The following is a 22,947-nucleotide window of genomic DNA, read 5'->3' as shown; positions in this document are numbered from 1 at the left end:
GTCACCTTCCACTCACACTCACTGACATGTCACCTCCCACCCTCCACTCACACATACTGACATGTCACCTCCCACCCTCCACTCACACTCACTGACATGTCACCCTCCACTCACACTCACTGACATGTCACCTCCCACCCTCCACTCACACATACTGACATGTTACCTCCCACCCTCCACTCACACATACTGACATGTTACCTCCCACCCTCCACTCATTGACATGTCACCTCCCACCCTCCACTCACAGACATGTCACCTCCCATCCTCCACTCACACATACTGACATGTCACCTCCCATCCTCCACTCACACACACTGACATGTCACCTCCCACCCTCCACTCACACTCACTGACATGTCACCTCCCATCCTCCACTCACACACACTGACATGTCACCTCCCACCCTCCACTCACACTCACTGACATGTCACCTCCCATCCTCCACTCACACACACTGACATGTCACCTCCCACCCTCCACTCACACTTACATATTACCTGAGTTTACAAATCCACATAATCTGTTCACACATGGTCGGAACAGGACACTGGGAGTTTTAACACACGTGAAACAGCACAGGTCACTGAATATGCTTCTCTGAAAGTTTGAATAAGATTTCACAGTGCTTCAAAAGGAACAATCCAAATATGTGTATATAAAATAAATCTCAACTTGTACACAGCCAGTGCTCACCCCCTCCCCCCAACTCCACCAAAGCACACAGAGAACAAATAATGTACAGAAAAATCCAAATTCAAGTTTGCTTTGCTGTTACAAATTTTCTTCCATCACACTAGTCTCGGTAAGCTGAGGTGACAGAATAGAGAGACAAAGATCTAAAGATGCTAAGTGTTAACAATCAACATCGCACAGATACACGAGGTCAATAATCATGTCAAAGTTCATCACACACGTACATAAATAAACCCCTTTCCACTTGCTGTTCTGAAATGCGGCATCACCTCCCCCCCCCCTCTCTCTCTCTCTCTTCTCTCTTACACACACACACAATGCCAGGAATACTGTTGTTCTCTGTCAATGCCTGCAGTTTGAAAAAATAAAAATAATTTGTAAAATAAGAAAAAGGTAGGAAGCAATTTTCCGGTCACTTGTCATCATGCAAGGGGAAAAAACGGCATGAAAAAATGTTCCAAAGCAGTTTTGCTGCTACCTGTTATCAATGGAGGGGAGATAACTGTAGTTCTGGGTACTGTCATTGGCTTTCTCTTCGTCAGTGGCCAGCTATATATCCTGCTGTACTGTGTTTAATGAGCCCAATGCAAAAAACGTTCCACCAGTGGTGTACCAACCTGTTGCACATGCAACTGCTACATGTCTGCCCATGGTAGGCAACACAACACACACACCCATCATTCTATTTAATCAAACCACACACACAGGGACTCCACCAAATGAACAACATAAAAGCAAACAAGCACACATAACACCACAATATTCTATGCAGATTCCCCATGACACAAAACTGATCAATGAGGTGTATCAATCTTTAACAGCAACATCAACTATTCAAAAATAAATATTCAAATAAATTTAAAAAACAAACTAACAAACAAAAACACGGGTGTCATATATAACAGCTGGCCTATGATGCAACAGAACCACACGGTAAAGTCTCTCACCAACTCCTCATAAGTCTGACCTACTCCACTCTCTCAGTCTCTGACCTACTCCACTCTTTCAGTCTGACCTACTCCATTCTCTCTCACCTACTCCACTATCAGTCTACTCCACTCTCTATCAGTCTCACTCACCTACTCCACTATCAGTCACTCACCTACTCCACTATCAGTCTACTCCACTCTCTATCAGTCTCACTCACCTACTCCACTCTCTATCAGTCACTCACCTACTCCACTCTCTATCAGTCTCTCTCACCTACTCCACTCTCTATCAGTCACTCACCTACTCCACTATCAGTCTCTCTCACCTACTCCACTCTCTATCAGTCTCTCTGGTCCACTCCACTCTCTATCTGTCTCACTCACCTACTCCACTCTCTATGTCTCTCTCACCTATTCCACTCTCTATCAGTCACTCACCTACTCCACTCTCTATCAGTCTACTCCACTCTCTATGTCTCTCTCACCTATTCCACTCTCTATCAGTCACTCACCTACTCCACTCTCTATCAGTCACTCACCTACTCCACTCTCTTTCAGTCTACTCCACTCTCTATGTCTCTCTCACCTACTCCACTCTCTATCAGTCTCTCACCTAGTCCACTCTATCAGTCACTCACCTACTCCACTCTCTTTCAGTCTACTCCACTCTCTATCAGTCTCTCTCACCTACTCCACTCTCTATCAGTCTCTCTCACCTACTCCACTCTCTATCAGTCTCTCTCACCCACTCCACTCTCTATCAGTCTACTCCACTCTCTATCAGTCTCTCTCACCTACTCCACTCTCTATCAGTCTCTCTCACCCACTCCACTCTCTATCAGTCTACTCCACTCTCTATCAGTCTCTCTCACCTACTCCACTCTCTATCAGTCTCTCTCACCTACTCCACTCTCTATCAGTCACTCACCTACTCCACTCTCTATCAGTCTACTCCACTCTCTATCAGTCTCTCTCACCTACTCCACTCTCTATCAGTCTCTCTCACCTACTCCACTCTCTATGTCTCTCTCACATACTCCACTCTCTATCAGTCTCTCTCACCTACTCCACTCTCAATCAGTCTCTCAACTACTCCATTCTCTATCAGTCACTCACCTACTCCACTCTCTTTCAGTCTACTCCACTCTCTATCAGTCTCTCTGACGTACTCCACTCTCTATCAGTCTCTCTGACCTACTCCACTCTCTATCAGTCTCTCTGACGTACTCCACTCTCTATCAGTCTCTCTCACCTACTCCACTATCAGTCACTCACCTACTCCACTCTCTATCAGTCTCTCTGACCTACTCCACTATCAGTCACTCACCTACTCCACTCTCTATCAGTCTACTCCACTCTCTATCAGTCTCTCTCACCCACTCCACTCTCTATCAGTCTACTCCACTCTCTATCAGTCTCTCTCACCTACTCCACTCTCTATCAGTCTCTCTCACCCACTCCACTCTCTATCAGTCTCTCTCACCTACTCCACTCTCTATCAGTCTCTCTCACCTACTCCACTCTCTATCAGTCACTCACCTACTCCACTCTATCAGTCACTCACCTACTCCACTCTCTTTCAGTCTACTCCACTCTCTATCAGTCTCTCTCACCTATTCCACTCTCTATCAGTCTCTCTGGTCCACTCCACTCTCTATCTGTCTCACTCACCTACTCCACTCTCTATCAGTCACTCACCTACTCCACTCTCTTTCAGTCTCCTCCACTCTCTATGTCTCTCTCACGTACTCCACTCTCTATCAGTCTCTCTCACCTACTCCACTCTCTATCAGTCTCTTTCACCTACTCCACTCTCTATCAGTCTCACTCAACTACTCCACTCCGTCTCTCATTTTAATTTTGGGAGGGGGGGAGGGGGTTATCATGTAATGTGGGACCATTTATCTTTTTTATACTAGATGTAGAGTGAAAAACTACTGTTTATTAAGAGAAACCACACACACACACATCCTAGCAACAAATAAAACATTGTATGAATCACCCTTCCAAGCCCCAATTCCTCCATCTTCCCAGACTTCCCCCTTCCAAACTATTTATTGACACACTGTATGTTCCCCTTGCTTCTGTGATTTAAAAATATGACAATCAAGTGCACTCTGATTGCAAGTACTTAAAAATAAATTAATTTGATCCCCCCCCCCCTTCATAATTTGATGAATCTTGCACTGCCAGTGCCCTAGTGTTTCCTCTGCTGTATTTGTAAAGGTCAGTGCTCAGTTTATTGTCCTTTTTCCTGTTTGAGACAGCTGCCATTTTTGTCCTGAATGGATACAACTTTCTTTCGGTTTAGTTAGGTCCTTTACAATCTTTAAGTTGTGTGTGTGTGTCATTACTGTCAAAAGTTTTTCTCAATGTATTCACACAGCTGTGCGTGTTCTATCTAATTTTCCTTTGCATTCTTCATTTCTTGACCGATCTTATTCAGAGCACAGTATTTCTCCTTTGTTTTCTCTGTTTTCTTTTGTGGTATTAAGCTCCTAGTGTTGCTCATCTCTATGTGCTACTTGTGATTCATGGCTTCAATTTCTGTCGGCTTACCCCTAGGACCTCTGTTGCTGTTTCTGCCATCACTTGGTTGAACATGTTTGTGAGGGCTTCAACATCTTCAAGCAGGCCCGGGGGCCAGATGCATTGCTCGAACGGAAGAGCCTAGTATGGTCATAACCCGCTACTAACTGTGTATAGGATGGAACTGACCAATGGCATACTTCAGTCAACGTAGGCATTTAGTCACATGTAACTGTCAAAAGTTAGAACCAAGCAATGCAACTGGCATGAGAGGAGAAATTTTTCCTCCTATGATTGCTTGGCATTGTTCAGTGAAGTCAGGATTTTTCATTTTCTCAAAATCACTCTGAACAGATTCCAGCCACAAGCAGATACAATAAACCATGCACACACTGAAGAAACCACTGCACCTTTACAAACAGCTCCTTCCACAACATCTGTCAACACACAATCAAACCTACATTCTTGCTAGACTACTACACCTTTACAAACAACTCCTTCCACAACATCTGTCAATACACAATCAAACCTACATTCTTGTTAGACTACTAGACCTTTACAAACAACTCCTTCCACAACATCTGCCAATACACAATCAAACCTACATTCTTGTTAGATTCCACATTCAATCAATCAAATCACATCAACACCACAGGACGTGTCACAAATTTTGATGATGACATGCTTGAAGAATAAATATAAAAAAAAGAAACAAATAACTACAAACTGAAAATGTTCTTTTGTAGGAAAAGGTGATTAAAAATCAATGTTTAAAAAAAGGAAAGAAATGGAAAAATCAAGAAAGACAGATGACAGAATCTTGTGTGGCATAAATTAACTGTCACAACTGCTGTCAATGCACTGTCAGTGTTTTCTACGACAATCACAACACTGGAACTGCCACACACATCTACAACCTCCACACCACACGTCACTGTAGGATTCTGTCTGAAGCTATCACAGCACCTATCACAACAACAACACATGCAAGTCATGTTTGACAATCTACAAACAGAACTGTCAAACTACAATATATACAACTATGTATGAAATAAGTATATACATGTAAAAACATCCACATGCTACATCAATTTAAAACAGGGAAAAAAGTCATTGGTAAATCCATTACAATAAACGTATCTATTCTTCTCAAAGTGTGTTCATGGTGTACTAACAAAGATTTTAATTTCAACTGTATGGCTAGTATTTTCCACTAAGGGCACCATTAAAAACATCAAAGCACATCAACCAAAACACACACATTTGGAAACAAGATCTACAACTGCATGGGACAAAAACAAGGAACTTGCTGCATCACATACATCAGGAGGGACCTTGTGCTATCACTGGCATTATCCACTAAATCCATTTACTTCTGAATTCACAGTCACACCAGTGTCAAATTGATGTTTCAACATGCTGAGAACTTCTGTTTGGTTGTGATCAAATGAAGCTAAAGAAGTGTACAAACAACATCTTAACAACTGTGTGGAGTTTGGCTCCAGTAAAGATACAATGATGCCAGATCATGTCTTTCAGTTTCACTTTGATTTTGTGTGTGTGTGTGTGTGTGTTTGTGTGTGTGCGCGCGCACGCACGTGTGTTTGTGATGTATTTGGACATGCTGCCCCACCGAACACAGAAAGAACATAACAAACATTCAGCTATTCTGGCTCAACTTCATTCTTTGAAAACTTGTGTTGACTTCTTCAAGGTAACACATCCATTGTGAAAACTACTCTGAGGTACACACTGGTTAGACAGAATGTTTGCTGGATCTCCACACCCAGTACGTGATCCCCAAACTGGTTTTGCCCAGCTGACCACACCAGCCCTTTATCAAGGCTAACCATGCCTTCAAGCAAATCCCTCCCCACTAAATCACAACCATGTCTAACCAAAGTATGTCTAACTTGGAAGAGAAAAAACGGAAAATGAAAACCCGGAAAATGTAATGAGTCAAGAGTAAATGTGATTGTAAATAAAATAATAAAATAAAAAGACAGCTTTGTTCGCTGACCACTGTCTGTGCAGAGAAGAAGAGAAGTAAGGAAAAATCCTTGGTCACATCATCAGTGTCCCCCCAGTTTTGAGGCTGAGAGAAGTGTGAGGGTATGGCTCAAACAGAGGGCACAGCTTCTTCACCACTAAGTACCTCAGTCAACACAGGATGTATACAGCATCAGCACAACCCTTCATTTCATAACCTTTCTCTTCCAATTTAGCAAATTATAATAATAAATAATAATAATAATGGTATTTATATAGTGTGGAATCTTGTGCAGAGACAACATAAAAGCATGAACAGCTGCTACAGCAGTCCATTAAGTCACTGACACCGGATCAGTTGAGAAGAGTAGCACAACAATCTGACAACCAATTCACACATACAGGCCAAGTTGTGACGGAAAAAGAAACCACTACACAACAAACATCATGAAGCTGACACAATAATCAAGTGATCTGCTTTTGTAAGCTGTAACACTCTCTCACTGGTCCTGATCAACAAGTTGTTGTCTTTACAAGTATGACCAATTTTACCTATGTGTGCAGCAAAACTTGGTTTTCAGAGATGCAACAAATCAGTGTGACAAGCAACAAAGCTCTAGCTGGAACTGCGTTCATTTTTCTTTCTTACAGTGGTAGGTGGACTTCAATGCTTCTGGAGAGAAAAGCACAAAGTGTGCAGTAACTAAAAGGTGAAAAATCCATGTCTGGTTTCACCGACTCCAGTCCTGTAACATGGTAAACTAACACCCTCATCATTGCTCCAATCACACTGTCAACGACACACAAACAAACTGAAGGCATACAATGTCAATATCAATATTGGCCTTTCCTCTATCTCTTGTGTTTGCCTGATACAAAAATGATGTTTTCTCAGTTTTACTGACCTGCAATGTTTAAAAGATTTATTGACATAAAAGTCACATTCATCAATAGTATGTTTGAAATTATGTACAGATTGGTCTGATCCCTATTGAATGAATGTGCTTCAGTGATTTGCATGCACACACACACACACACACACACACACACACACACACAGAGTAACACAACACATATGACGAGAATGCAGACATACACACACATACACAACATGGCTCTCTTCATCATAACCATCTCCCAGTTCTCTCCTTTCAAATGTTACTTTGTAAGAACTGCCACAGTTAACAGAATACAAACAAACAAAATCCATCAAACACTGACAGTATGAGATCCTGAAAGCATGGTGCAAAACTGATCAGTACATTCTGAATCAGGCCTAAGTTATTTGTGAGAGTCAAATGAACACAGACACACACACACACAGGCATACACACACACACACACAAAGCCAGAGCAGACACAATGACACAGTGGGAAAGCAGCAGCAGTGACCATCATTCAAAGTCTGAATCCTTTTGGTACACGTCAATGGTGGTGATCTTCAATACTTCAGTAACATCATCACTGCACACACATTTCAACATCTTTGACTTAAAAGTTGAGCTGCACATTAAAACAGTGTGGTGGAACTCACAACAACAAGAAAACAATTTAAGTCATTAACCAACTGATTATTTAGGGAGCATCATATATTATAAGACAAAATTCCCCAAAGTTCTTTTTTCTTTTTTAATCAATAAAGTTAACCTTTTTATTTGTCTCCATTTAAACACAGTTTCAAAAGCTAAATTTCAAACAGTTAAAAAAAACAAAAAACAATACCATTCAATCCAAAAACATCTGCATTCAAATTCAACAAAATTAATACAATATCATCAATGTGTCTCCATCTAAACATATAGATGTTAACTTCCACAATTCTTTCATTCATCCACATTTCCAATGACAGAATATTAATTAAGTAAATGTAACACTTAAGATGCTTGTTGTTTTTTTTAATGCAAAAACAATGAGATGCATAAAGACTGACCAAGTACCATTGGTTGTTTTTCCGTTTTCAAAGGTAACTCATCTGAGTTCCAAAATATGTGATTAAACCAAGACTTTAACCAAAAGCACAGATTACAGAAAATGCTAAACAACACTAACATCACAAAACTTGTGCTGCAGTTGTTTGGTGTGCACTGTATACAAAGAGACACAGAGAGACAGCATGATGAAATAAGGCCATTTGGTCGAAGACATTAATCAATCTTCCTATGTCACCATCCTCCTCCGTCTCCTTTCATGTTCCCCAAATTTGTATATATCTTTGTTGTCACTTCCCCCCCCTCCCCCACACTTGTCTCTGTCTTCACTCCCCCCCCCCCCCCCCCAAATTGTCTTTGTCTTCACTTCATGTACCACCCCCTTTTGTACCTTGGACTTCACTTCTCCCCCCTGCCCCCACACTTGTATATCTTCGTCTTCCATCTCCCCCCACACTTGTATATCTTTGTCTTCCATCTCCCCCCACACTTGTGTCTCTTTGTCTTCACTTCTAACCCCACCCCCCCATCCACTTGTGTATCTTTGTCTTCACTCCTCCCCCCTCCACTTGTGTGTCTTTGTCTTCACCCACCCACCCTTCCCCCCATCCACTTGTGTGTCTTTGATCTTCGTCTTCACTTCCCCCCTCCCCCCCCCCGCCCCCAACTCCCCCTCCTCCCCATCCACTGTGTATCTTTGTCATCACTTCTCCCACCCACCCCCACACGTGTCTCTTTGTTTTCACTTCTCCCCCCACACATCTCTTTGTCTTCACTTCTCCCCCCTCCCCCCACACGTGTCTCTTTGTTTTCACTTCTCCCCCCCCCCCCCCCCCCCCATCTCTTCGTCTTCACTTCTCCCCCCTCCCCCCACCTGTCTCTTTGTTTTCACTTCTCCCCCCCCCCCCACACCCCCCCCCATCTCTTCGTCTTCACTTCTCCCCCCTCCCCCCACATGTCTCTTTGTCTTCACTTCTCCCCCCACCTTCCCCCACTTGTCTCTTTGTCTTCACTTCTCTTCTTTTTCTGCCCCTTTCCCCTTTGCACAGGACACTGTGGGCAGAAAAAGAAGAGAAGTGAAGACAAAAGTGTCCTGACCTTTAGTGTGAAGGAAAAGGGGAAGAGTGTGGAAAGAGAGAGGGCGGATTTTGTCACCACCAGTGACAGTTCTCTTCAAACTGCAGTCAGCTGGCCAACTCGCACCAAACAGAACCACCAATGACACAACACCAAACATACCAACCCATATTGCATATCCCTTGTGATACATACTAAGTCTGGTGCAAGTCATCATTAATTTTACTTGTACTCATTCCAAATATTGACTACCAACTCTCAATGTGGGTCCACATGATAGTGGTCCTTTACAAACCCTTATCACTGACACACAACAAAGGGCAGCAACAAGGCCAACATTCCATCTCTACCAGTCAACACCACTCAGTCCCTGTTTAATACCACTAAGCTATAGATCTATTTCTTCCAAAATTTCAAACCAAACAACAGAAATGTCACAACCTTAAACCCCCTTCATCTTCTCTCTTAAAAAAAAAAAGAAAAAAAAAAAGGCCTTTCAAAGTGTCTTCATTTCACTTTACTCAATCAGCATTTTCAATCAAGACTGGCATTCCCTTAATTAAAAAAGAAAAAAGCAGTTTTAGTGAAGCAATCAAAACAGGAACAAATTTTTCTTTTCTTATTTTTATATTTTGTTTGATTTTTAAGTTTAACCAAGGTCTCTGTTGTTAATGATTTTCTGCCAGTAACTGTTAAATTACACTTCAAGATCAATTACCATGAAGAAGCTATGCTGTAATTTATAAACATCTTGGTTTTTTTGTGTGAAAAATTTTACAAAGGGGGCACTGACAGGATTATAAAAAATAATAATAATAATTATAAAAAAATAAAAAAAATTAAATGAAACCCTTTGTGGCCACAGTATGATGTACCACCACTAGTCTTTAAAGTTTAATTCAACAAGTATTTTCCTTAGCTTATTTTTCACTACTCTCTATGTGAAGGGTCCTAATCAACACAGCAGAAGAGGCAGTTTGCAGACAGAGCCCGCCCCACTGCATTCATCACTGCAGAAAGAACTTGTCCCAATAATGAACATGTAGTGTACCTGTGGAGGCTCACCTGCATGGTCTCTTCAGCTGTTGTATCAAACTAAGGACTCTCCAAAAAAACCCTCCAGACTTACACCTCCACTGTCTGGCCTGGACATAAAACACACACTCAAAAGTCCACACAACCAGCTGCATACAAATCGTCCAGCACTGCACAGCCCTGTCCCATCACAGAATTCACAGGGTGCTGACAGTTTCTCAAGCAGCAATGGAAAGCCTGCTAGGGAGGTGTACAAGATGACTGTCAGGCTGTGCTGTTGAAGATAGTCCTGCTGCTTCCATTACGCTGTCCAGCAAAGTTATGTTGAAGGTGTTGCTCTCATCACTTTCACTGCTTTCCCAAAGTTACTACACAGTGGACAGGCCAGAAGACAGACCAAAGAAGAAAGAAAAAAGTACAAGTTGTCACAACTCTGCTTGAGACTGTGCCAATGGCCCCTGATATCATGCTCCATCACAAGATAAGATACATGGCATCTTCACAAACTCCTTCAGTCAATGCCATCGTGCACCTGCAAAACAGACATAGGATCATACTTATTACACTTACAGTTACATTAATTATACAGTAGAGTAGAAACAATCAAAAAACCAAATACAATACATAAAGTAATAAAATACAGTTAAAATCATAGACATTGTTAACCCCTTCAGTGCCAGGGATATCATATATCATGTACGTATTCATTCATCAATAGGTGAGCAATTCTGAAAAAAAAATCACTGAAGATAATGGAGTGGTGGGAGAACAGTTCTGACACAGATCACTAAGATAAAGTAGAAAGATAATGGAGTGGTGGGAGAACAGTTCTGACACAGATCACTAAGATAAAGTAGAAAGATAATGGAGTGGTGGGAGAACAGTTCTGACACAGATCACTGAAGACAACTAGAAAGATAATGGAGTGGTGGGTGAACAGTTCTGACACAGATCACTGAAGACAACTAGAAAGATAATGGAGTGGTGGGAGAACAGTTCTGACACAGATCACTGAAGACAACTAGAAAGATAATGGAGTGGTGGGAGAACAGTTCTGACACAGATCACTGAAGACAACTAGAAAGGTAATGGAGTGTTTGGAGAACAGTTCTGACACAGATCACTGAGGATAAAGTAGAAAGATAATGGAGTGGTGGGAGAACAGTTCTGACACAGATCACTGAAGATAAAGTAGAAAGATAATGGAGTTGTGGGAGAACAGTTCTGACACAGATCACTGAAGATAAAGTAAAAAGATAATGGAGTGGTGGGAGAACAGTTCCGACACAGATCACTGAAGACAGTTTCAGTTTCAGTAGCTCAAGGAGGCGTCACTGCGTTCGGACAAATCCATACGCTACACCACATCTGCCAAGCAGATGCCTGACCAGCAGCGTAACTGAAGACAACTAGAAGTAGAAAGATAATGGAGTGGTGGGAGAACAGTTCTGACACATATCACTGAAGACAACTGGAGAACGGTTCGGACACAGATCACTGAAGATAAAGTAGAAAGATAATGGAGTAGTGGGAGAACAGTTCTGACACAGATCACTGAAGATAAAGTAAAAAGATAATGGGGTGGTGGGAGAACTGTTCGGACACAGATCACTGAAGATAAAGTAGAAAGATAATGGGGTAGTGGGAGAACAGTTCTGACACAGATCACTGAAGATAAAGTAAAAAGATATAATAATGGAGTGGTGGGAGAACAGTTCTGACACAGAGTGACAGATCACAGAAGATAAAGTAAAAATATAATGGAGTGGTGGGAGAACAGTTCTGACACAGATCACTGAAGACAACTGGAGAACGGTTCGGACACAGATCACTAAAGATAAAGTAGAAAGATAATGGAGTAGTGGGAGAACAGTTTTGACACAGATCACTGAAGATAAAGTAGAAAGATAATGGAGTGGTGGGAGAACAGTTCTGACACAGATCACTGAAGATAAAGTAGAAAGATAAACTGAGCGGTGGTTGAACGGTTCTGACACAGATCACTGAAGATAAAGTAGAAAGATAATGGAGTGGTGGGTGAACAGTTCTGACACAGATCACTGAAGACAACTAGAAAGATAATGGAGTAGTGGGAGAACAGTTCTGACACAGATCACTGAAGACAACTAGAAAGATAATGGAGTGGTGGGTGAACAGTTCTGACACAGATCACTGAAGACAACTAGAAAGATAATGGAGTAGTGGTAGAACAGTTCTGACACAGATCACTGAAGACAACTAGAAAGATAATGGAGTAGTGGGAGAACAGTTCTGACACAGATCACTGAAGACAACTAGAAAGATAATGGAGTAGTGGGAGAACAGTTCTGACACAGATCACTGAAGACAACTAGAAAGATAATGGAGTGGTGGGAGAACAGTTCTGACACAGATCACTGAAGACAACTATAAGTAGAAAGATAATGAGTGGTGGGAGAACAGTTCTGACACAGATAACTGAAGACAACAAGAAAGATAATGAAGCGGTGGGAGAACAGTTCTGACACAGATCACTGAAGACAACTAGAAAGATTGAGTAGTGGAATCCTCTAAGTGCAGTAAGTCTAAAAATTAGGAAATAACAATGTCGCTAGAATTGGGAAAACAAAGCACCTTTGCATATTTTGAGATCAACAATAACTGATTAAATCAAACAATCCAATTGAATGCTGTTCGGTCATAACCACTCATTTCTATACTAGTAAAACGCGTCAGAGGCAATACTTCTAGTGTTCATAACAACAGCAAAGTCATCCATGACAAAATGTACTTTCGCTTTTTAGAAGGGCATTTGAGTTTGAGCATGTCATGCAAACAAACTGCCAAAAACTGAAAAAGGGAAAAGAACTTAGAAGTCCTGAAAGGTGTGGGAAAACCAAACGAAAATGAGTTCAACTGATTTATGCAGTAACAAGGCACCAAAAAAAAAAAAAGATCTGTTTGTCACCTAGTTTTCATGACAAAAAAACCCATAAAATATTTCAACCTAAGTTAAATCCACCAAAGTTCAATATTTTCTTGCAAACGATCAAGTATCATCCACCAATTATGTACCAGGAAAATATTTTGGGAAACATTTCACAAGTTGTTCATATGCCATTCATACAAAAAGTATAAATATATATATATATATATATATACATACATGTATATATATATATATATATATATATATATATATATATATATATATATATCTGTGTGTGGAATTGATACAAATAGGTAAAAAGTCTTGACAAACAGTTATGGACTATTCCACTGAAAATCGAAGCTCAATATTCTTCGAACTGTGAGCATGATCAGCGCCTTATAATACACAACATGTTATGCGTAATCAGAGAGAATTTCCAACCGAGTAGGTGTCAGAAATGTATTTTTCATGACGTTCATCACTACCCCTTCAACTTGTCACACAAAAATCGTGGCAAATCCATGCAATCATTCATATGTTTTAACCAACTATTTCCTCTAAATCAAGATGTCTGATGAAAAAAATACATTATCAAGTTTAAGTTTATTCATTCCTGAACTAAAACAAAAGAAACGAGCTCATTTTCAGTTAGTGCTTGTTATAATCTGAGTAACTGTCAGATTTCAACATTTAATACCATTTCTGATTTTGGACCATGTCATGAGCATACTACAAAGGACAAATTATCAAGTAAATAATATGAATTAGAAACTGAATTGAGGTAGTAACTGATAGTTAGATTTAAAAAAACAAAAAACAAAAAAAAAAACGAACAAAGATGTAATCAGTGCTCAAACAAACGCACATAATGATGAGAAGTTTATAACCATATACTTACTATACTACCTGGCCGTGCCCATGTGTAGACAAGTCCTTCCTGACAGGCAGTGACAATGCACTCCTCACGGAACACTATAGACGTCAGTCTTTCATGGGCCACTTTCTTGCACACTAGTGCTTCCAGTATGGGCACTTCTTCCAGTCGGGGACAGGCGGGGGTCCCATACAGTTTCATGGAATCATCCAGGGGTTTGATGTGGTTCGACTTGGACAGCAACCCCATGCGGTCACTGTTGCGACTGGCCAAGCTAAAGTTGCGCTTGTGCTCTTTCTTGTCCTGACTCTCCTTGCGGTCAGCGACAGACAGTGTGGCAAACTTGGTGGTGGTGCCTACCACAGTGTTGGGCACTGAGTGGGTGGGGCCATCAGCCTGGAACCCCACATCATTACCTACACAGTTGCTCTTGGAGGAGTTGTTGGGCAGACTGTTGGATCGGGGCACTGCCCCACCTGAAGCGTGCGACCCAAGGCTGGTGGATGTGCGAGTCTTGTTCAATGGCTGCCGTACAATGTCTTCCGTCAACTCCCACAAACACAGCTCTGTGTCCTGCCCCACTGAGCCAAAGCGATATGTTGTGTAATGTACAGTGGTAGATGTTCTGGTGTCTGACGTGGAGTTGTGATTGGTGTTTGCATGTGACCCGTTCAGCTGCACACAATCTGACTGACTTTCCCGGTTCTTCACCCCAGAACTTCCTACACTGTCACCACTGCTGACATGGTTTGCATTGGCCTGTAATGGAATGTTGTTGTGTAAAGAAGGGGAAGTGTCCACTGAATCTTTGGAGATAAACTCACAGTTTTCATCATCACAGACCAAACATGTATGGATGTCAAATGACACCACATTGACCCACGATTTGTGTCCATGTCCGCGACAAACCACCCTTTTCTCATGGAAAGACCACACAGTGACCAGGTCATCCTCCCCTCCCGTCACAATGTATTTGCCATCAGGCGACCAACACACACACAGCAGGCCTCCAAAGTAACTCTTCATGGTCCCAACTAGTTCCATCGAGTTGTAATTGAACACCCTCAAATGTCCATCCTGTCCTGCCACTGCTAAGTACCGGGAGCAAGGAGAGAAGGCAAACTCGTTAATGGCCCCTGTACCAATGACCCAGCGGTACAAAGGATTACGTGTACTCTTGGTTTTGCAGGTGAAGATGGAGAAGCCCTCCCCTTGTTTGAAGGGCTGGTAGTTGGGGGGTGTCTGACCACAGGGCAGTTCTTCATTGTACACATACATCTGTCCACTGCCATGGGATACCAGGAACTGGTTATGAGACCCAGGAATCCATTTGATGCAAGTCACCTTCGTCTTGTCTATAAGTCTCTGGCAACAAAAAGCAAACAGAAATTTTCAATTTGCGCAAAACAAGTCACACACAAAAACATGCCTTGGGGCAGGGGTGGGATTGTTGAAGCTGAGTCTATGGTTCATCGTTCTTTTTAATTTTTCAAAATTGGATGAAAACATTTTCCCCATTGTACCATTTTGTTTCCTTGAAAATACGTTCCTTGTTATTTGTTTTTATCAGTGTCATGCTCAAATCTGACATCTGACTTAAAAAAATTCAACTTATTATGCTCGCACAATGGCCAGTCACTGTACAAAGTTCAAGAAAACTTGACAGAATGAGCCCTAGTGGCCATCTTGATCATCTTGAGGCCATACATCTGACATCTCACCCTCTCTACTACATATCACAATCATAAAGGAGATGAACGGAAAGGTTTTATTCACAGCTTTCATTCTGCCAAGTGAGGTTCCTATATAACTGCACTTGCAGTAGTTGAAAAAATGCCACTTGTGGTAAATGAGAAACAACATTGTTACAAATATAATGTTAGACATTACCATGCTTGCACACACACATACACACACACACACACACACACACACACACACACAAACACAACCAAAACAGTATCATGGGTATGATTCCATGTTCACTTTGTTTACACACACAAGTCAAATATAGAACATACTCTTGTGTTTCCTGACAAACTTTATCAGTAACAAGAAAAAACCTAACAATCTGAATAAATGAATGGTATGGATTACATTACATAGGCACATTACATAGCGCCTATCCTCAGTCGGAGACCAAGCTCTAACTTGTCTAAGCGCCTTATAAACTTGGCGTCACTTGCACAACAGGTTGCCTACCTGGGTTAAAGCCTACTGACGGCTGCCATTGGATGCTCATCATTCATTTCCTTTGTCATTCAATCAGGTGTCTGGCACGTACACATATACACTCATACAGACATATAACATTTAATGTGTATGACCATTTTGCTTATTTACCCCACCATGTACGCAGCCATACTAGGTTTTCTGGGGGTGTGCATGCTGGGTATGTTCTTGTTTCCATTACCCACCAAACACTGACATGGATCACAGAATCTATGACGTACGTGTTTTCATCTTCTGTGTATGTATACACATGAAAGGGGTTCAAGCACTAGCAGGTCTGCACATTTGTTGGCCTGGGAGATCAGAAAAATCTCCAACTTTACCCACCAGGCAATGTTACCAAGATTCAAACCCGGGACCCTCAGACTGAAAGTCGAACGCTTTAACCACTCGGCTACTGTGCCCGTTGTGTCTTACTTTTAGAAAATTTACAAATCAGGGTTTATTGTTTACAAATAATATGTTCTTTTTAGCTGTCATTACAATCAAATGTATGGCATCATTCCATCAGAAATATGCAGTAAATGGCTGGTAAATAATATAGCCTTCAAATAATTATAAAAATCAAGAGGACTACAACTCTAGACATACTACAGCTCCAGCACATTCAACGTCTGCGAACATCAGCAACTCCCCAAGCTGTCCAGCTCACCAATCCGCTTAATGGTGGACCCTGATGCTAAACCAGTCGCCCACCACACGCCCACACCGGTCCCAGTTCACTGGCAAGAGAAAGTGAAAGCATGTCTCAACCACGATGTTCGAGTTGTTGAGCCTGTTCCCACTGGTACACCTGTCACCTGGTGACACAGGATGGTGGTATGCCTCAAGAAGTCTGGAAAATCTCGACGGACTGTCGATCTTCAGTCCCTCAAACGAAATGCGGTCCGCGAGACACATCACACCCAATCCCCATTCCACCAAGCCTGTGCCCTATCACTCCACACTCAAAAAACTGTCTTTGATAACTTGGAACGGCTACCACAGCATCGCCCTTGATGAGAGGGACCACCACCTCACCACCTTCATCACACCCTGGGGCCGCTTCCGCTATTGCGTAGCACCACAGGGATACATCACTTCAGGGGACGGCTACAGCCGACAGTTCAACAATATTGTCTCAAGCATCCCCCAGAAAACGAAGTGCATCGATGACACCTTAATGTGGTCGAACAGCATCAAGGAAGCATTCTTTCAGGCCGTCCAATGGCTCAACGTCTGCAGTTCCAACGGCATCATTCTGAATCCCACAAAGTTTGACTTTGCCCAAACTACCGTAAAATTCACTGGGTTTGAGATCAACCCTACCACAGTGCGACCCTGTGCCCGCTATCTTGAGGCAATCCATGACTTTCCCACCCCTAAGAACATCACTGACATCCGCAGCTGGTTCGGTCTGATCAACCAAGTCTCCAATGTCTTCGCTTCTGCCGAACGAATGTTGCCATTCCAGAAACTTCTCAAGCCAGGCACCCAGTTTGTATGGACAGACCAGCTGAACAGACTCTGAGGAATCCAAATCACTCATCATCGACGAGATCCAAAGAGATGTTGAGATCACAACACCAAGCTGACCTGCCTTGCCACTGACGAGCAAAGATGGCATTGGTTTCTGGCTGTTCCAAAAACATTGCACATGCTCCCCGTCCCGCCCCTTTTGCTGCAAGTCTGGCTGGAAAATCACCCTGGTTGGGAGCCGCTTCACTTCAGCGGCAGAATCTCGCTACGCACCAGCGGAGGGCAAAGCACTGGCAGTTGCCAATGGGTTGGACAAAGCACGCCACATCACCCTTGGCTGCATCAATCTCTTTGTCGCAGCTGACCACAAACCTCTCCTGAAAGTATTTGGTGACTGCTGCCTGAACAACATTCCGAACCCTCGATTGTGCAACCTGAAAGAAAAAACCCTACGGTTTAACTTCAGCATTGTTATGTACCAGGCACTTTCCATGAAGCAGCTGACGCCGTCTCATGCCACCCTGTCAGACAACCCACACCACCGGACCTCCCAGACAATGTTGCCGCCACAACCCATCCAACTGAGCCGCTCATGCACCCATCTCTGCCGCATTCTTTCCTAGCAACCATCAGACATCACTGAGATGCGGGAAAGCTGCTCAGCCTGCAACCAAATGGCACCTTCACAGCCAAGCGCAGCCCCCACGCCTCCAATGACTCCTTCCTACCCATTCCAAAGCCTGGTTGCCGATTACTTTCAGTACCACGGCCACCACTACCTCATGGCTGTGGACAGATACAGTAACTGGCCTATTGTGGAGGAAGCATCGAATCGTGCAGCGGGACTTATTGTCGCCCTATGCCGCATCTTTGTGACGTATGGCATCAGCTGACATTGGATGGAGGACCAGAGTTTACCACTTGCCAAACGGTCATCTTCCTCCACAACTGGGAAGTGCACCACAGAATCACTTCAATACTGTCAAGACAGTTAAGCGCCTCATTACAGACAACACTGACGCCAATGGCTCCCTCAACACTGACAGTTTCCAGCGCACAATGCTACAGTACAGAAATATCCCTGACCGGGACACACACTTGTCCCCAGCCATGTGCATCTTTGGCCACCCAACATGAGACTTTATTTCCATCCATCCTGGCAAGTACCAGCCACACTCCACTTGGCATGAGACTCTGACTTCTCATGAAGGAGCCATGCATAACTGCCACATGGGTGCTGCAGAACGGTTATCAGAATACACATGCCCATTTCCACCCCTGACTGTCGGAGAATCCAGAACCAAGCTGGACCTAATCCTACCAAATGGGATAAAACTGATGTCATGGTAGAAGTACGCCAGTTTGATCCGTATGTGGTAAGAGTGGATGGCTCAGGACGAGTCATGCTGCACAACAGAAAATTCCTCCGGAAGTACCTACCGATTGTTCCCCGTGCACCGCTACTCATGGCCCCTGGACCACCTGCGTTTCTGATGCCAATTTCTGATGCCAACACCAACGATGACACAGCCTTCTCAACCCAGTTCAACAGCTCCTCCTGCAGCTACACCACCGTCACCTCCGGCCTACCCAACCTTCACTATCCAAAACCAAGACCACCATGACTGGGAACCTGTGTCCACTGCCTACCCCCAAGACCACCACGACCGGGAACCTGTATCCACCACCTAACCCCAGAGCCATGCCAACTTCCCCCACCTTCACCACGTCACCTACCTCAGGGCATGCCACCAATGGTTGTACCCTGAGAGCCCTTCAAGCCTTAAGACCACACAACGCCCCTGACCTCCAAGAGTGGCCCCTGCCTGATCCAGCTGATCCTCCACCCGGCAATCACCACATCCGTCACCAGACTGGCACAAAAGCCTGACACACAACTGACACATTGCTCCTTGATTGTCACACCATCAATGTTAACTAACTTTCTCATACACTAACTATTCCATTTCATTTAACCATTCCCCTCATTACACTACATATTATCAGTCTTCCTCGCTTCCCTCCAAAGACTTGGGAAGGGCACAGAAGATTACAACTCTATTGACCTACTTATATCACTATCATTTATCACATTACATCCAGACATACTTACATCACTATCATTCATCACATTACATCCAGTTCGCCATGCATCATTTGTTTATTATCCACCATCTTTTTCATTATGTTTCAGACACACGGAAGACCCTTTTTGTCACTGCTTAAATCTTTGCAAATAAAGTGTTAGTGAAAGCAAACAGCTGTCAGACTTATTAAGTAGTTATTTAAAATCAATTTTATCAAAGAGCAATTTTTTACCATGTAGAAAAGTGCATGAGATAAGCTTGTCATTGCAGAACCGTTACTACCCAGGAATTCATTTCAAAACCACACCTTTCAGTTTCATCAACAGCTTACACTCTCTTTCAGTCCTTCTCATTGCTCTGTAGCTTTCAGTTTTAGCTATTTTGTGAATGGGTGGTGGTATTCACCAGTGATACACATACTGAGATGTCAGTGTTTCATGTGCCACACAGGCCTTTTAGATATATCCAGAAAAAGGTAACTTTAAGCAAACCAAGAGAATATCAAGTCCTATATTCACAGAAAAAATACAACCATTTATTAGTTTAAAGGACACACACACCACACATGTGCTTAAACGCACACACACACACACACGCGCGCGCGCGCGCGCACTCTTTATAATCTACATCACTCTGTTCCTGTAATATTGACCAGACTCACCTCTTCATTGTAGAGTTTGCAGATTTCTTTTTTGATGGGATCGATGAGCTGCACCTGTCCTGCTGTAAACCCAACAAGCAACAGAACACTGTCTGGGGAGACTGTTGCTGCATTGAAGTCATGACATGTTGGTAATGTCCCCTTGTAGATACGTTTGTCAACAGGTTTGGTTAGGTCAGCAGCCTGCAAATTACAAACATTCAAATTTCAATTGGTTTGGTCTACAGGAAGTTAGATATTCTGCAATAAAAACAGGCCTAGAACAGTTATGTCATGTGCAAGCATCTCAAGAACAACTGGTAACAGCAGAAATAAAGACATGTGCACAGACCGACATATATATGCTACACAATAACTATAATATAGTATACAGCAGAATACATGTGTTAAAGTTTGTTGATGAACTTCACTGCACCAGACTACCTCCTCATTAATACTGCTGCATTTTTACTAATACCCAATTAATATTCACTCTACGACATCCACAAAAGGAAGCCTCTTGAAAAGCACAGTGAAGGCCTACTACTTGACGGCTAGTTCATATTATGCACATTCACCAATTTCATTTTCTGTATAATTTACACTTGCTATGTATCCAAGTGCCTTAATCATACATACTTTAAAGAACCAAAATTGTGTTTGGTAATAAAAGTTACTTCTAAATGGGGTGGAACAAACAACAACATGAAAATATACAAGGACAAATAAACAAACACAACTGTGTGTGTGTGTGTGTAGGCAAACAACAGCCGAACAAGTGGTGTTGAAACACAAACAAAATTTGTTTGTGGCCGTGCTTCAAGTACTAATTACTTATATTCTGTTTTGAGAAATATTAAACCAACATAGCTATAATAAACCACTGCAATTTCTGACATCACCGACTGCATTCCACACCATCAACCATGTTTTTTATGATCACCTCAAGGATTCAATAGGCACAAACCACCCGTAAATACTACTTATATCATGTGCAAGTTATTCTATGATGTCACTCGTATCAGTGTGTTATCATTCACAATATGCACAAAAATGGGATTACCTTCCGAACACCCTTGTAAACATACACGTAGAGTTCCCTGCCAACATTGAAGCATAGTCTGTCTGGAGAGGAGGAACCATCGTCAACATTCACGAAAGAAACCTTGACAGGCGGGTTGGCCTGTCCATTATATGCTACTCTTGTTGGTTTTGAATATTCCGACAGAGGCATTAATTTATACAGTCCTTCGCGGGTGCCAAAGTGAGTTTTTATGTCATCTTTACCCCCACCCTCACTCTGCGCCGCCATCTTGAAATATTGCCGAACTTCTGATATGAAGTGCCCGGATATTTGTCAACGTACGCATGCTCAAACTTGTATTTCCTGTTTGTGTTTCTCACGTGGAGATACACAAACAAAACACGTTCGTGGTGGAGGAAACGATTACAAGTGCAATGTAGTCAAGTCTGTAACTTAAATCTAACGGGTCGTTCCCCACACATGTGAACAATGTAGCAATATCTTCACTGCACGGATGTTTTTGTATTTTGATTCATCTTTGCGCACACACACCACAACCACGACCATGCAGTCTCTTTCTTCCCAACAGCACATTTCGAATACCAGTAAAGTTGAAACTGGAACTGCGTAGAATCAGTTCTTTCTGCCACTTTCACTGAACTGATGCAACCAAAACACTTACATACGCTTTGGTTCTCTCAAGATTGGATTACTGCTATTCTGTTTTGGGCGGCCTTCCCAAATAGTATCTGTTATACACGGCCAGACTTCAACGAATTCAGAATACCAGACTCATTTGCAGAGCTTCAAAATTTGACCATGTTTCTCCTCTCCTTCAGTCTTTCCACTGGTTGCCCGTTTCTGATCGAATAGACTATAAGCTATCCACTCTGACGTTTTTCTGCAGTCAACGGATCTCAGCTGGCCCAAACTCGGAAGCTAGTAATATATTTCTGAACTCTTCCATATCTATTCTCCATCTCGCCAGCTCCGTTCTTCCTCTGACACTCGACTTGATGCCTCAAATCAGAAATAAGACCTACAAACATAGGTTGTTTTCTTTTCAATAGCCAAATACGTGGAACAAGCTCCCGGCTGATAACTGACCCCCGTGAGTCGTAGTAGTCTGACTCCCGCTCGCCTCTTTCCGCAATTCTGGTCTCGCAAAACTCGACTATCAACTCTTCCCTCAGCACTAATTTCGTTTGTGGCAGGTCCACTTCTTTGCGTGTGGTGTGCTTGACTAGGTGTGTATACATATGTATGTGTACACATACACATGCATGTGTATGATTGAACTGATGTACATTTCAGTGTGGCGGCGTTTGTATGTTTCAGAAATCGCGCGCGGACGCGTCAGTGTGTGTATGCATGTGTGTGTGTTATAATACAATACAATATAACTTTATTCATCCATTTGGAAATTGTGCGTGCCTATGTGTGTGTATGTTTGGCCGAGGACAGCTGCTGCCGTACAAATGGATCATCAGTTAAAATGTATGAATACAGTGTGTGTGTGTGTGTGTGTGTGTGTGTGT

General features: G+C 42.6%; 1 protein-coding gene across 1 annotated transcript; it reads right to left on the bottom strand.

Annotated features, from left to right (window-relative positions):
* Window positions 1–9,038: 9,038 nt before the first annotated feature.
* On the bottom strand, window positions 9,039–21,698 carry LOC143295854 (WD repeat-containing protein 20-like). Its single transcript, XM_076607506.1, has 4 exons — window positions 21,449–21,698; window positions 20,407–20,589; window positions 13,993–15,333; window positions 9,039–10,715 (listed from the first exon to the last, which is right to left on the bottom strand). The coding sequence occupies exons 1-4, from the start codon at window positions 21,695–21,697 to the stop codon at window positions 10,695–10,697; spliced, it is 1,794 nt and encodes a 597-aa protein (XP_076463621.1). The 5' UTR covers window position 21,698; the 3' UTR covers window positions 9,039–10,694.
* Window positions 21,699–22,947: the final 1,249 nt, after the last annotated feature.

This window comes from Babylonia areolata, chromosome 21 (assembly GCF_041734735.1).
Source record: "Babylonia areolata isolate BAREFJ2019XMU chromosome 21, ASM4173473v1, whole genome shotgun sequence".
Taxonomy (NCBI): Eukaryota; Metazoa; Mollusca; class Gastropoda; order Neogastropoda; family Buccinidae; genus Babylonia; species Babylonia areolata.
This window is presented reverse-complemented; position numbering and strand designations above follow the sequence as displayed.

What these genes read in the sequence shown, in the direction of transcription:
- LOC143295854 (XM_076607506.1), bottom strand. Translation starts at nt 21,697, where the DNA reads ATGGCGGCGCAGAGTGAGGGTGGGGGTAAAGATGACATAAAAACTCAC. An exon ending in GCAAACTCTACAATGAAGAG is followed by an intron (nt 15,334 to 20,406) that starts GTGAGTCTGGTC and finishes TTTTGTTGCCAG; the next exon opens with AGACTTATAGACAAGACGAA. An exon ending in GGGCACGGCCAGGTAGTATA is followed by an intron (nt 10,716 to 13,992) that starts GTAAGTATATGG and finishes TCTGTTTTGCAG; the next exon opens with GTGCACGATGGCATTGACTG.